This window comes from Tachysurus fulvidraco, chromosome 3 (genome assembly GCF_022655615.1).
Source record: "Tachysurus fulvidraco isolate hzauxx_2018 chromosome 3, HZAU_PFXX_2.0, whole genome shotgun sequence".
NCBI classification, from domain to species: Eukaryota; Metazoa; Chordata; class Actinopteri; order Siluriformes; family Bagridae; genus Tachysurus; species Tachysurus fulvidraco.
Window position 1 is genome coordinate 11,962,757 of NC_062520.1, and position 14,612 is coordinate 11,977,368.

At 38.7% G+C, this 14,612-nt stretch overlaps 1 protein-coding gene across 1 annotated transcript in view; it reads right to left on the reverse strand.

Moving 5' to 3' along the window:
• The window catches only part of cep162 (centrosomal protein 162), a 28,956-nt gene extending 15,005 nt beyond the window's left edge, over window positions 1–13,951 (reverse strand). Inside the window, exons 1-12 of the mRNA XM_047811596.1 lie at window positions 13,741–13,951; window positions 11,471–11,559; window positions 10,126–10,282; window positions 5,784–5,927; window positions 5,479–5,685; window positions 5,047–5,108; window positions 4,805–4,835; window positions 4,074–4,199; window positions 3,732–3,914; window positions 2,868–2,949; window positions 2,535–2,784; window positions 2,136–2,346 (exon numbers count right to left, since the gene is read on the reverse strand). Coding sequence (XP_047667552.1) covers window positions 2,136–2,346; window positions 2,535–2,784; window positions 2,868–2,949; window positions 3,732–3,914; window positions 4,074–4,199; window positions 4,805–4,835; window positions 5,047–5,108; window positions 5,479–5,685; window positions 5,784–5,927; window positions 10,126–10,282; window positions 11,471–11,530 — 1,513 coding nt within the window. The 5' untranslated portion in view covers window positions 11,531–11,559; window positions 13,741–13,951. The remainder of the gene's footprint in view (window positions 1–2,135; window positions 2,347–2,534; window positions 2,785–2,867; window positions 2,950–3,731; window positions 3,915–4,073; window positions 4,200–4,804; window positions 4,836–5,046; window positions 5,109–5,478; window positions 5,686–5,783; window positions 5,928–10,125; window positions 10,283–11,470; window positions 11,560–13,740) is intronic.
• Window positions 13,952–14,612: the final 661 nt, after the last annotated feature.

The window sequence follows — 14,612 nt, forward strand, 5'->3', positions numbered from 1 at the left end:
ATGATCATGGGAGGTGTTTAAGGAGGAAATTTATGCTGTCTAAGAAAATCATTAGGGCAAGATTGAAGTTTGCCAAAGAACACAGAGACAAAGGCCAAGACTTCTGGAATAATGTGCTTTGGACAGAGGAGTCTAAAACTTAAATATTTGGAGGCTATAACAGGGCATGTTCGATGTAAACCAAATACAGCATTACAGCAAAAGAACCTCATACCATCTGTGAAAGGAGGTGGAAGTGTTATGGTTTGGGGATGCTTTGGTGCAGCAGGACCTGGCCAGATCATCATCTCAGAATCTACCATGAATTCTACATAGTATCAGAAGGTTCTTGAGAAACATGTGAGAACATCTGTCAAAAGATTTAACCTGTAGTGGAACTGGACCTTGAAACATGCCAATGACCTAAAACATACCAGAAGATCCACCAAGTACTGGCAGAAAGTAAAAAAAACCCTGAAATAACCAAGTCAAAGCCCAGATCCTGTGGGGTGATTTAAAATGGACTGTGCATGCAAGAAACCCCTCAATCATCATACAGCTGAACAAATACTGCATTGAAGAGCAATGTGTTTCTCACATCAATTCTTCCAGTTGATGTGAGAAACTGGTAGACAGCTACAAGAAATTTCTTAAGATTATTTCAGCCAAAGGGGGAAATACTAGCTTTTAGGACACAGGGTGTCCTTAGTAGAATAAATATATTTTTGAAAAGTGATTTTTTTGGTGTTGTTTACAAGCAATTGCATCTACAGGTACAAGAACAGAAATTGACATTTTGACATTTACATGCTGACACAATAAAGAACTCCAAAGGGACGTGCATATATAATATACATAAATCCAAATGCAATAACACAAGGTAGAAAATGTTGAGGGGGAAAACCAACAACCCTGAGAGCAAAGACAACAGGTGGGAGACTGAGGAGCTGTAACATACTGTACATGTTAGAGTTTATTAGGCCCATGCTTTACTCCTATAGACCAAACCAGAGAGCTGTCTATAGAGGAAAAGCAGGCCAATTTGAGAAGAGAAAATGGATCAACAGTGCCATAATGATCAACACCACAGACTGGAATGTCAATTTCCGGCAGAAAAAAAGAAAAGAAAAAGTAACCACTCATGGATATACCAGCAGTTACAACTCCCACAGGTTTGCCCAGGAAAACAACAACAGTTAATGACAGAAACATGGAGAGACCTGTGGAGAAAATCAAAAACAACACTTGATGACATGAGCAACCTCCAAAGGGCAGGAGTGAAGTTATCACAATCCACTTCTTGCTGAAGCTTTTGAGAGCAGAAATATAGATTGGAACAAGATGCAAACCACTAATCAATGACAAGAATCAGGATGCCAGGAATTCAAAAAGATTTGCCTCAAGAGTTCTAGAACCAAAATTAATGTCTACCAAAGTAATAGAAAGGACCTGCTCATAATCCAAAACATGAGATTATTGGTAAAGTACTGTGGAGGCAGTGTCATGACTTGGGATTGAATGGCTGCTTCTGGAACAGACAAACATTATTGATTATGTAACTCATGATAGTAGCAGCAGAATGTGTCCAGAAATTTACAGAAACATTCTGCCTGCCAATTTACAAAGAAATGAGGCAGAAAATGACCCAAAATAAAGCCAAAAGACTTCATCAGGAGAAAAAGTGGAAGGTTTTAAATTGGCCAAGTCAATCAACAGACCGTAAGCCAACTGAGCAGCATTTCGCGGCCCACAGAGAAGACTGAATGAAGAAACCTCCTAAAACAAACACCACCTTAAAGAAGCTACAAGCCTAGAAAAACAAAATACTACCGTAGGTCATCAGTTTGATGCAGTTATTGCAAGCAAAGGATATGTAACCACCAAATAGTATTGCTACTGTATGTTAGCTACTTTAATTCATTTTACTATGTTAGCTGACCTAAAAAAATTGTGTGAGTGGTCTGTGTGGTTTTAAACATCTACATATAAATGTAACTCAAATGTGATTAGCCCCTCAAAAAAATGTATAACGTAATATTATACATATTATATACATTTGCAATGCCATACAATACATTTGGAGAGAACTGTAGGTAAATAATAAAGTAAATAATCTGTAGATAAATGATTTGCATATTGAGCAGAGGATTTAATACCTTTGACAATATGTGTTTGACTAAGAGAAGACATCTTTTTTGAGGTCTGGTTTTGATGCTTTCTTTGAGTCAGTGGAGATGGAGGTTTAGCTAAACTGTTGGGTCTGGTTGGTGTAGAGGCTTTGAGTAATGGCTTGATGTCAGCTTTCTTATTTTTCACAGATGGGACTGAAGCTTTTCCAGAGGCTGTGGGAATGGACCTGCATGGAACCTGCATGAAAAGTTTATAAAAAAGCAGCCATAATGATCATAATTATTGCAATCACGGGTATATTTTAAAATATGAAGAGGTAAACAGAGGGAATCTTATTTGCATTAATGATAATCAACACTATTAAGCCATGGTGCTGAGACTATATTCGTTATAAATGTTTACAGACAGACAGCCTGTGGCCTCACCTGAGACTTCTTGGCTCTGCCAGAGGCAACAGGAGGGACCTCAGGGAAGTAATCCTGCTCCTGCATGAGCCTTTTCACCTGCTCTGTAATGCTCCAGTGTCTGTGATGGGATGATGTTTGATATGGCTCCATTGCTTCAGGGTCCTCATTATCTGCTTCTCTGAGAGCCAGAGGAGCGTGCTTAGCATTAGCTCTTGTAATGTGGCTGCCTGAATCCAAACTTTCATCCTTCTTGTCTACAGCTGATTCTCTAAAACAGAAAAACAGAGTCAACCTATCTATTCCTAATACTCTCCGACACCACAGAAAGGTGAAACGCTCCAGAGAGCTTACCTTAGGGCATCAAAACACAAGCCGATAGTGATTCCTGAATCTGGTCCAATAGCACGCATCAGTTCTTCAGCAGTGGGTAAATCTTCAACACAAACACGACTATAAGTGACCATGTTAGAGAAGCCTAGTGGTGGCCGGATTAATGGTAGAAGTAAGCAAACAGTAAACATTTCCTAGCTGGTAGATATTTCTCCAAACCATTTGTAGTAAGTTTTGCATGACAAAGTCGCAGGAAAATATGGATAGAGAAATGTAGAGTCTGGCTACAATTACCATGATTTTGAGCACACATCCTTTTTTAAGTGTGAAATCGTTAAATAATTATCCATTAAATGTATCTAGCACAAATTTAATTTATCAGCTTTGCATTTCTCAATTCCACATTACAGAAAAGATGCAGAGAAACAGCAGGCCTGAGAATATTCGGTTTGGAGCGATTATTATTTTGTTAAAATGTGCAGAAATTGCTATTTCTCTTGAATTTCTCACATTTTTTTGTGAATTTATTCTCCTGTTTGTTTCTTTGAAGTTTTAATAAAAAAAACAAAACAAATTCTTTGTGTGTGATGCCTTATTTATGTGAAAGCCTTTTGCAATTTTTGTGAACTTATGTTCACTTATAGAGATCAGACAATCAATGTGTATCGTAATTTATACTGCTACTATGCAAACTGCTGAACCAAAAGACCACCGTTCAAAATTCAGCCAGCATCACACTCTCCCAAGGAAGCCAATTTCAAACCTCAATAACCCGAGTAATCGAAGTGACAGGCAGTTAAAGCACTTCAGTTCCCAGTATAAACATGACTCTTTCACTCACATGCTCATTATAATGCTCAGATCCCTGCAGACACTCTTACTGACCTGATTCTGTAGTGGACCCATGCTGTGTGGTTCTTTTCAAACATTCTGGATTGGAGAGAGAGGAGGGACTCCTACTACGCTCCGCCTCCTGCTCCTCACACTTGCCCGCTGAGTGAGTGATCTGCATGTAGGCCTCCTGCAGAGCCTCCATGTCACTCGCTCCACTTTGACCATATGACAGTCCTACAGAAAGTGACAGCAAAAAAAAACACCAAAAACATAAAAAAAACCATGAAAAGAACAAAAAGAAAGCAAAATAGGCAGCTAATTAAAATGACTAGCATTAGCTTGTCACGCTTGCAAGAGGGCATATTTTCCTACCCAGTAGAAATGTAAACAGACCTGTGGTGCCTGGTCCTGATGCCTGTGCCATTCTGGAGTCAGGGTATTCGGTTTTCTCTCCTGCATCGTTGCACAATAGAGGCACTAGAGCGCCATCCGTGGAGTTCAGAGAATCGTGCAGGGACACTAGCAAACAAGAGGTTTAAATGTGACACACACAGACACACACACCATGTATTAGGGCTGCCAAAGTTATCAGGTAAATAATATAAACACCACTCATTTTTGCAGTCTGCAGTCCAACCTAGATTAATTTCTTCTCCTGACTGAATGATGGAACAAGCTATAACCCTTTAAAAGCTTACTGGATGTTGGTGAGTAACCTTAATTACCCTGATGTAAAAGCACATTATATTGCTGAAACCAATAAACATGATTTACAGGCTGTGGTCCGTAGAAAAAAAACAGAAGCATCACAATGCTGAGCCATGTGGCAACCATTTCATTGATTTTTGAACATATTGTACAGATAATCCAAGGAATTTATTGCAGCTTCCACACAGCTGGCTTTTGACTACGTGCTCTGCAGCATGTACAGTCTGTTATTGTCACAGTGAATTGCTAGAAATTGAAAGAAATAACAGTTCACCGAATGACACAGAACAACTACCACAGCAGCGAGGTTAAAGTGGACAGATGAATAGATCCACAGACAGACAGTCTTTAGCTATAAAATGAATGTGATTAGCCATAGGTAATTACAATCATTTGAAAGCAATGCATTTAATCACCTTTTGCCAGCATCCCACGTCTTTCTGGCTTCTGCAACAGGAGGAAAAAAAACAATAAAATTCCATTACATACGTATATAAATACACACACACACACACACACACACACATATATATAATAGAATTAAGCAGAAGTGTCTTATTTACAGCATCTAAGGGAAAAAACTAGCAAAAAGTCAATGTGCAAAAGTGGTAGTTCCATAACAATATGTAAAGGTGTGAACACTAAATGATGTCCCTACCTTCTCTTCAGGTTCCTTATCACTTGCCTCATCTTCAAAATCATCGCTGTAAGCAAGGGATGCTGGTGTGGAAACACAAAACTGAGCATTTACATTTAATGGAGACTTAAAATACAGTATACCTTCCAGTATTTAGTGGGGGAGTATTCTTCCAGTAAAGGGCCACTAATCACAACAAGCCTGATTTGATTTGTTTTGCATTAAAAATACACTTGCATTCCTCAGGGTGTGCAAAGTCAACATGGCTATTTAATGAAGGCAGTATCAAGGTGCGTGTACATAACTTTGCTCTAAGAAAGCAGCATTATTTGTAAGATGCATGTATGCGTATATGTGATGGGGTAAAATTTCTCCAAGATGCTGGATGCTCTGGGGGGAAAAAAAAAATCTCCATATTGTTATAAAATAATATCTTGTGCAGCTTATCCTCACCTGAAGTGTCTTTCACAGAACCCAAATCTCTTTCTTCGTCTACACTTTGATTCCGCTTTGTCAAAGAGACATCCTGGTCTTTGTTCAGTCTTGACTCATCAGGTACAGACTCGCTAGCTAAAACAATTGCTTGCTCCATTTCCTCATTCAGAGTTTGCAAGCCCAAAGCAGCAGCACTCTGTGCAGAGCCATATATCTTTAGTGAATCTGCATAAAAAAAGGACAAAAAAAGGACAAAAAATGAAAAAAATGAGCAAATGATCCAATGCTTCCAATAGAACAGTGATTAAAAGTGAATGACCAACCCTCTGGCTCTAGACTGTCTCGGCTGAACATGTCCGCCTCTCCTCTGTGCTCATCATGAAAGCATCGCACTTTTGCCTGATCTTCATCAACCTCTTGGATGGTTTGGGACTTCCTTAAGGATTTGCGGAAGGTCTTCCCAAGAGCTAACATTTCCAACAGGATCATAAAGGAACATAAAGAAACAAACTGAAAGAACCCTCATTGAAAATGAAGACTGGAACATGAATAGGTTCATTAGCTGCACTCCAGCACTGCATTTTACATTTGCCTTGCAAAAGCACACTTACATTCGAGTCATTCAGTGCCTCCTCATACATGGTATTACTCAGCCATGTTTAATTAGAGCCAGTGTTTACAGAACCACCTGGTGCATTAGCAAGTAATTATTAAATATATATTCTTTAGATAGAAAAAAACAATTAAATCAAATACTGTAATTACAGGCATTAAAAATGAAAGCAACATTTCTATTTTGTTTTCTCTACTTAAAGTGGGTATGAGAATTACTTTAAGGACATGATTAAAAAAAACACACATTTTCCTTACATTTTAATGAAAAAGTTTATGCAGACACGTTTTATTATTCACCACGAAGAGACAATTGTAGAGAGGCTCAATTTTAGTCAGATTATGACTAAAATAGTATTCACCCCTGTTTGCTTATACCACATTATAAAAACCATAACCAAAGTTAAACATACTAGAATTTCATTTTTTTTCAGCAAGAGTAATGTGTAAAAAACCAAAAACAAAACAAAACGAACATAGATTGAAACCAAATGCCACTGCAGGTTATCCTCTGCTCAGAACTGTTCTACCTGTACAGGTCATCTACATGGTAGCATGATCTTATTATCTATAATTTTCCTGAGATCAAATGGCTCTGGTTGTATTATAGGTTGTTCCATCCACATGAAATCAGACAACATGTAATTATTTTGTTTGACCTGGCAGCAACAATTAGAGCAATCCGTTTAGAGCTGAAACCTTCATGATTAAGAGAATATATGATCGAGTCAAACTGCACAAGAGAAATCTATACTGTTGAGAAGCTGACATAATACAACACCTGTAACATAATGAATGATGGAAGAAACGCCTGAATGCTAAACTCCATTAAACTGCAAAAGCCTATTTATACACTCGGGTCAATGCACATCACATCATTGCTTCTATTTTCACATGATATTCACATGATCCTTCCTCTCTTAGTGTTACAGCCTCATCACATTCTATGACTTTCCTTATTTATTGCATTCTTTACATTTTCTCTACTTTTTTCACCTTCTGTCTACGGCTATTTTATTTGATACTTTTTATAACTTGATGCTTCCTGATCTGTACGGTCCTAGTGCCACCATCTCTGCATTTCACTACACATTGTACCCTTTACATGGGACAAATAACTCCTTTGAATCCTTGGAGTCCTATCTCTGATATTACCGTTGCTGCTGTTCCATGCATCACTCTCCGTGTTCTCTATAGGAGTATTTTCAGAGGCAGTCTCAGCAGAACTGTGGGAATTTTCAGCCAGATCTGGTTTTGTACCACTTGACCCAGTGAGAGCCTCATCATCTGAAGCACTTCTTCCTTCTGAAGCACTGGATATTTTGGACGACTGAGGCTTTGACTTTGATGAAATGTGTTCAGAGCTTTGCAGCCTATCGGTGCTATGAGAAGGCTCTTGATTAGGCAGATGGAGCTTGCATTGATGTCTAACGTTGTCGAGTGTCTTGCTGCGGGGTTTAGGGATGGGCTTAGAGGGGACTAATGGTCAAGACACAGGACAGGAAATAACAAAAGTTACAGAGCAAAATGAAATGTCAAGAATTTTATAAAGGGGATGATGTTATTTTACAGGGAAGCTGCAGGGAACAAAGCCAGGAAGCAAACATCTAACAATAGAGGTATATTTATGAGGAAACCTATGCAGCAAGGGGAGTTCCAGGTGATGCTTAAGTGAAATACTGAGGGTTAATAACAAATAAAAAAAAATCTTGTACCATGAAAAGATCTCTCTCTGCTGTCCATGGCATGAGTGTCCACAATGTGGGTGTTTTTATTCTTGATATATTTAGACTTACCACCTTCACATGGGTTAGCAAATAGGAGACATGAGAAATCACAAGAAATTTGCTAAAAAAAACCAAAGTTCACTGAAAAAAGTGAATAACAAACTGATCTGTTAGCAAACACCAAAGACACAAAAGGTAGGGAAAATGATTTCATAGATGATGTCCTGAAATAATAATGATAAAATAATGAAAAATGACATATTTGATGCAAATACAACTGAACCCGGTTCCCTAGAATCACAGGAGCAGAGGGAAGCATAAAATGAAGCATTATCATTTTTCAGACTGGATGTGAAATAATTCATCTATAAACCGTTCATAGGAACATTCGCTATGTTTAGAAAAAAAAGTGTCTTATTGAGAGATCATAGGCATGTGTATACTTATTTCTGTGAACTTTCTATGTACGTATGTGAACTTCCATTGATCGTCTTCAAATAAAAAACCTGGCACGAATTACTACAACAGACAGTTACACAATTTTAAAAGGCAGATGCTGCTTAAAATTTAAATATGTAAATATATCAAATGTTGGGATGATGTTGCCCCCCCAGGATGAAATTTTGGGGACAAACTGGATTTGCATCGCTGCACAAGAAGCCCAAGAGACTTTTTGCTGAAAGTCACAGAGACAAGGACAAGCACTGTGATTTCTACAAACATCATATTTTCTCTCCTCCATCTTTTCACCTCACCGTAATTCATACCTAATTCACCTTTCCTGTAATTTGGCTCTGAATTCCCTTTCATCTGCCATTGCACTGATACGATTTTTAAAAGGATAGAGGTGAGACAAAATACTTTTCACCTTTGACTCTGAAAAAATTCTTTAACTTTCAACGTTTAGTCGTCATTTCATGCTTCTGGTTCGTTGAGAATTCCCTTTTATCCAGTTTTGGAAAAGTCTTCTCAAAATTCAAGTATATCTAGGTTTTGTTCCAAATAATTTGGACAATGGGCAAATACATCTTCCTTTTTCAGAGATGACCTGTGAACTAACTGGCAGCAATTACAAAGCATATCAAGTTGGCTGGGCTTTAAAGGAGATGCAGTGATTCACACATGTTGACAATAGTCCCATTAACTATAAATAGAATACACATATACTGTAAATACATGTTACTTATTAACTGTACCAAGAGGTCAGTGATCAGATAATTAGATAGCGAGTGAGTGCATGTATAGTAAAACAGATCTAGTCTTTGTTATTTCTATTATTCATATGCAACATAAGATAGTGAATGAGAGTGTGTGTGTGTGCCCTGCGATGGGTTGGCACTCCATCCAGGGTGTATCCTGCCTTGATGCCCGATGACGCCTGAGATATGCACAGGCTCCCCGTGACCCGAGGTAGTTCGGATAAGCGGTAGAAAATGAGTGAGTGAGTGAGAATATAAGATTCTATTAGACACGCATGTGAGGAAACTCTGGCACGTGTTGTATACAAATGACATGCAACCGCCAAACACGCTCTTGTTGCAAACATCGATATAATGTGTTTGCTAATCAGAATGAATTCTAATAAAGTATTTCAGTGTTTCATTTCCAGATCACCTCTAATTAATGTGTGGTTTTGTTATGACTACAAAACTGAACTAGGGAGCAATTTAGGAAATCTGCTTTAATATCTTTTTAAATGCCTTTAAAAAAAATAAAAAATAAAAATAAATAAAAAATCCTGTCCTAGCCTTTACAGTCAATCGACAAATAAATTCCATGGATTTATAAAAACAAACAAACAAACAAACAAAAAAAAAGCTTTATACAATCTATTTGTATTGATTTATAAAAATGCTCATGGGAATTTATAAAGCGAGGCTCTAAGCACTTAAACAATTTGGTGTTTGTCTTTCGATGACTGTAAAAACTCTACGGCCTGGGTTTATGGCATGTACCAGTCAGCAAATTCTTCTTCTTATCCATTTTTGTCAGAGATTCTAACCACAAACATTTCTACATGTCTTTAAGCATTATAGAATGGTCATGGGTCTAAGGTTATATCGTGCGCTATATCAATTTCATCTCAACAGTAAAATGTTAAAAACTATAGCTTTTTGCTACCTACCCCTATTTTTATTTGGATTCCTTGCTTAATTTCTGACAACTACTGAATGCTGAAAATAAATAAAATCAGTTAGCAGCCTACATGTGCCTCAGTATGTGAGTTTAATGCCAATCAAGCTTGACATTTATTACAATAGAAATTTCAGATTGGATGTTTAGATCTCCAGTCTGATTTATATCTAGACAACATTGCTGAACCTACCTTTTCCCTGAGTCTCACTGTCTTCGTCTTCCTGCCACCAAGGCACTGAAGTCTGTCTTTGCTTCTCCTGATGCTGATGAGATGCCTTACCAAGGTTATCCAAAACGCTGGGACACTTGGAGCTGCTGCCCAAATCAACCGAGTCATCAGACACTGACTGTAAAGACAACAGAACATAAATATTAAAAAAACAACAACAACTATGAATATATACACTATCGCTGTTTGGTCAGTGTGTCTGTATTAGACGGTGCCATGTGCATCACAGTGAGAACTCATTTACCATTAAAACCTTTCATTCTTTAAAATGCAGTTTTCTATAAATTAAATTATACAGTATGCAGAAGCAGACACGGCATGTTTTAATGGAAATGGGATAAAATCACGAAATGAGAAACAAGCTTGAAAAATGATATAACTTCCTAATTGTTTTTTTTATTGTTGATAGAAACAGAAGCAAGAGACATCATACATGTTCAAAATAAAATAATATTCCCATAATAGTTGGTTAGTTGTGTTCATTAAAAAAGTCAAGTATTCTCTCTCTCTGTCTCACACTTGTGCACACACACTCGCCTGCACAGTCACACACACACAGTCTCTCTCTCTCTCACACACGCGCAGTCTCTCACACACACACACACGCAGTCTCTCACACACACACACACGCAGTCTCTCACACACACACACACGCAGTCTCTCACACACACACACACGCAGTCTCACACACACACACACACGCAGTCTCACACACACACACACACGCAGTCTCACACACTCTCACACACGCTGTCTCTCACTCACACACACACTCTCTCTCTCACACACACACTCAGTCTCACACACACACGCAGTCTCACACACACACACGCAGTCTCACACACACACACGCAGTCTCACACACACACACGCAGTCTCACACACACACACGCAGTCTCACACACACACACGCAGTCTCACACACACACACGCAGTCTCACACACACACACGCAGTCTCACACACACACACGCAGTCTCACACACACACACGCAGTCTCACACACACACACGCAGTCTCACACACACACACGCAGTCTCACACACACACACGCAGTCTCACACACACACACGCAGTCTCACACACACACACGCAGTCTCACACACACACGCAGTCTCACACACACACACGCAGTCTCACACACACACACGCAGTCTCACACACACACACGCAGTCTCACACACACACACGCAGTCTCACACACACACACGCAGTCTCACACACACACACGCAGTCTCACACACACACACGCAGTCTCACACACACACACGCAGTCTCACACACACACGCAGTCTCACACACCTTACCTCTTTCAAGAACTGTTCAAACTGTTGATCCAGCTCCTCCTGTGTGAGTCGATAAGCCATTTGTAGATCAGGCTGATAACATTCCCTCCCTGAGCAGAAGCGCTAGTTAACATAGTAACAACTAGCATAAACAGTGCAGACAGGTGTATATGACAGTCGCCTGTTGCTCATAACAAACTGTCTGGTAGTGAGTTAGTAATAATTTAAATTAAACATTCTTACAAGATGAAATATGATGTACATGCAGCCCAGAAAGCTGACTCACTCACACACACACACACACTCAAAGAAAGAGAGAAAAACAAGAAAGAAATAGAGAGAAACAAAAAAAAAAAAAAAAAAAAAAAAAACAAAAAAAAACAAAAAAAAAACACAAAAAAAAAAAAATAAAAATGAAAGAAAGAGAGAAACCAAAAAAACAAACAAAAAAAAAAAAAAAACAAGGAAAGAAAGAGAAAAAAAAAAAGAGAGAGAGGAGAAAAAACGTAGAGAGAGAAAAAAAAAAAACAAGAGAGAGAGAGAGAAAAAAAAAGCTAGCGCGAGGAGAGCGCGAGCAAAAAAAACACACGATCTCGCGAGCGAGCGAAAACACAACAACGAGCGAGAGAGAAAAAAAAACAAAGAGAGAGAGAGAAAACAAAAAAAAACACGCACGCAAAGAGCGAAACAACACACAAAAGAAACGAACGAGCGCACACACACACAAAAACGGAAAGCAAGAACGCCCGCGAGCGCGCGAGAGCGGCGCACACACACGCGCGAGCACACACACACACACGGCACGCGCGCGCGCGCGCGCGCCGCGCACCCACACACACGCGCGCGAGCGCGCGCACACACCACCACACCCACGCGCGCGCGCGCACACGACACCCACGCGCGCGCGCGCGCGCACCCACACACGCGCGGCGGCGCGCGAGCGCTGCGCAGACACCACACACACGACACAAAAAATATAGATCTCTATCTCAAAAAAAAAAAAAAAAAAAAATAAATATATTGTCTCTCTCTCAAAAAAAAAACAAATAGATCGTCTATAACACAAAAAAAAACTCACTCTATCTATACACACCACTTTCCACAAACAAAAAAACTCAACTCTCTCTTCTCTCCAAAACACACACACACCACTCTCTTCTCTCGCTTCTCACACCCACACACACACACACACCTCTCGCTCTCTTCTCTCTCTCTCAACACACACTTCTCTCTCACACACACACAACACACACTCTCTCTCTCTCTCTCACACAAACACACAATCCTCTCTCTCTCACACCACACCACACACTCACTCTCGCTCTCTCCACACAAAAACACTCCTCTCTTCTCTCACAAAAAAAAAAGAAAGAGAGAGAGAAAAAAAAAAAAAAAAAGAAAGAGAGAGAAAAAACAAAAAAAGAAAGATAGAGATAAATAAAAAAAAAAACAAAAAAGAAAGAGAGAGAGAGAGAGAAAACAAAAAAAAAGAAAGATAGAGAGAAAAAAAAAAAAAAAGAAAGAAAGAGAGAGAAAAAAAAAAAAAAGAGATATAGGAAAAAAAAAAACAAAAAAAGATATAGAAAAAAAAAAAAAAAAAAAAAAAAAATATATAAAAAAAAAAAAAAAGATATAAAAAAAAAAAAAAAGAGAGATAAACAAAAAAAAAATATATTAAAAAAAAAAAAAAACAAAAATATATATAAAACAACAATATATATGATAAAAAAATAAGAGGAGAGATAGAGAGAGAAGAATCACAAAAACACAAAAATCTATCTATATAGCGCGAGATATATATAACAAACAAAAAAAATAAAAAACACTATCAAAATAGATAACACACACAACACACTATCTCCTCTCTATCTCTATAACACAACACAAATCACGCAGCTACACCACAACAGCGCGCTATCGACTCGCTCTCTCACACACACACACACTCTCTCTCTCTCTCACACACACACACTCTCTCTCTCTCTCTCTCACACACACACACTCTCTCTCTCTCTCTCTCACACACACACACTCTCTCTCTCTCTCTCACACACACACACACTCTCTCTCTCTCTCTCTCACACACACACACTCTCTCTCTCTCTCACACACACACACTCTCTCTCTCTCTCACACACACACTCTCTCTCTCTCTCTCTCACACACACACACACACACACACACTCTCTCTCTCTCACACACACACTCTCTCTCTCTCTCTCTCTCTCTCTCTCTCTCACACACACACACACACACTAGCAGCTGTCAGTTAGGATGTTAGACATAGTTACCTCCTCATACAACAAACAGGACGCTCAAACCGCGCGCTTTTTAACTATCACGTTATTATCGCTTGTTAAAACCAAACGCTCCACAATACACACATGTGACTGCAGGTTTAACACATTATTGCTTTTGTTGTGTTGTTACAGTAACCGCGTAATCACTTTTAAGCTCGTTGGTTCTTCTTCTTTTCTGCTTCTCTGCAAACTCAGTCGCACGTCGCCACCTAGCGGCCGTCTGTGTCATTAGCGGTCAAGCCTCTGATGGGACTAACGCACATAGTATTTTAATGAGTAAGCAAACAGAAGTATAAATAAATAAGTAAGTAAGCAAGCAAGCAAGCAAATAAATAAATAAATAAATAATAAAACTAAAGTGGGAAATTAACAACAACAATACGTGGGTGTTTTTTAATATCTGAATAAATAATATAATAATTGATAATAAGCCCCCAGTTTATTTTGAACAGACAAGCAATGTGATTGACAGACAAGCTGGATTTAACCTCATGTTTGTGGTCTGCTTCAGTTATTTTTATAGCATTTATGGAACTTGGGCAGCCACAAAAACAAACCAAAACAACAACAACAACAACAACAACAACAACAACAACAACAGATCTTTTTTCCATTTGTACAGATTTGACAGAATTTGTTGAAGTTTGACAAAATTTACAACACTTTGAGCTTGCTCAAAATTACACCTTCCTTTAGCCAATGCATTTTGTATAAGCAGTACAAAAGTTTTGTGACAGAGAGGTCTTCCACACAAATCTCTAAATTAAAGCTTTGTAGCATTACACCAGGCTGTAATATAACAGCCCTTACAATATACTGTACTCATGATTCTGGTTATATTTTTGCACTTTTTCATCTGTCAG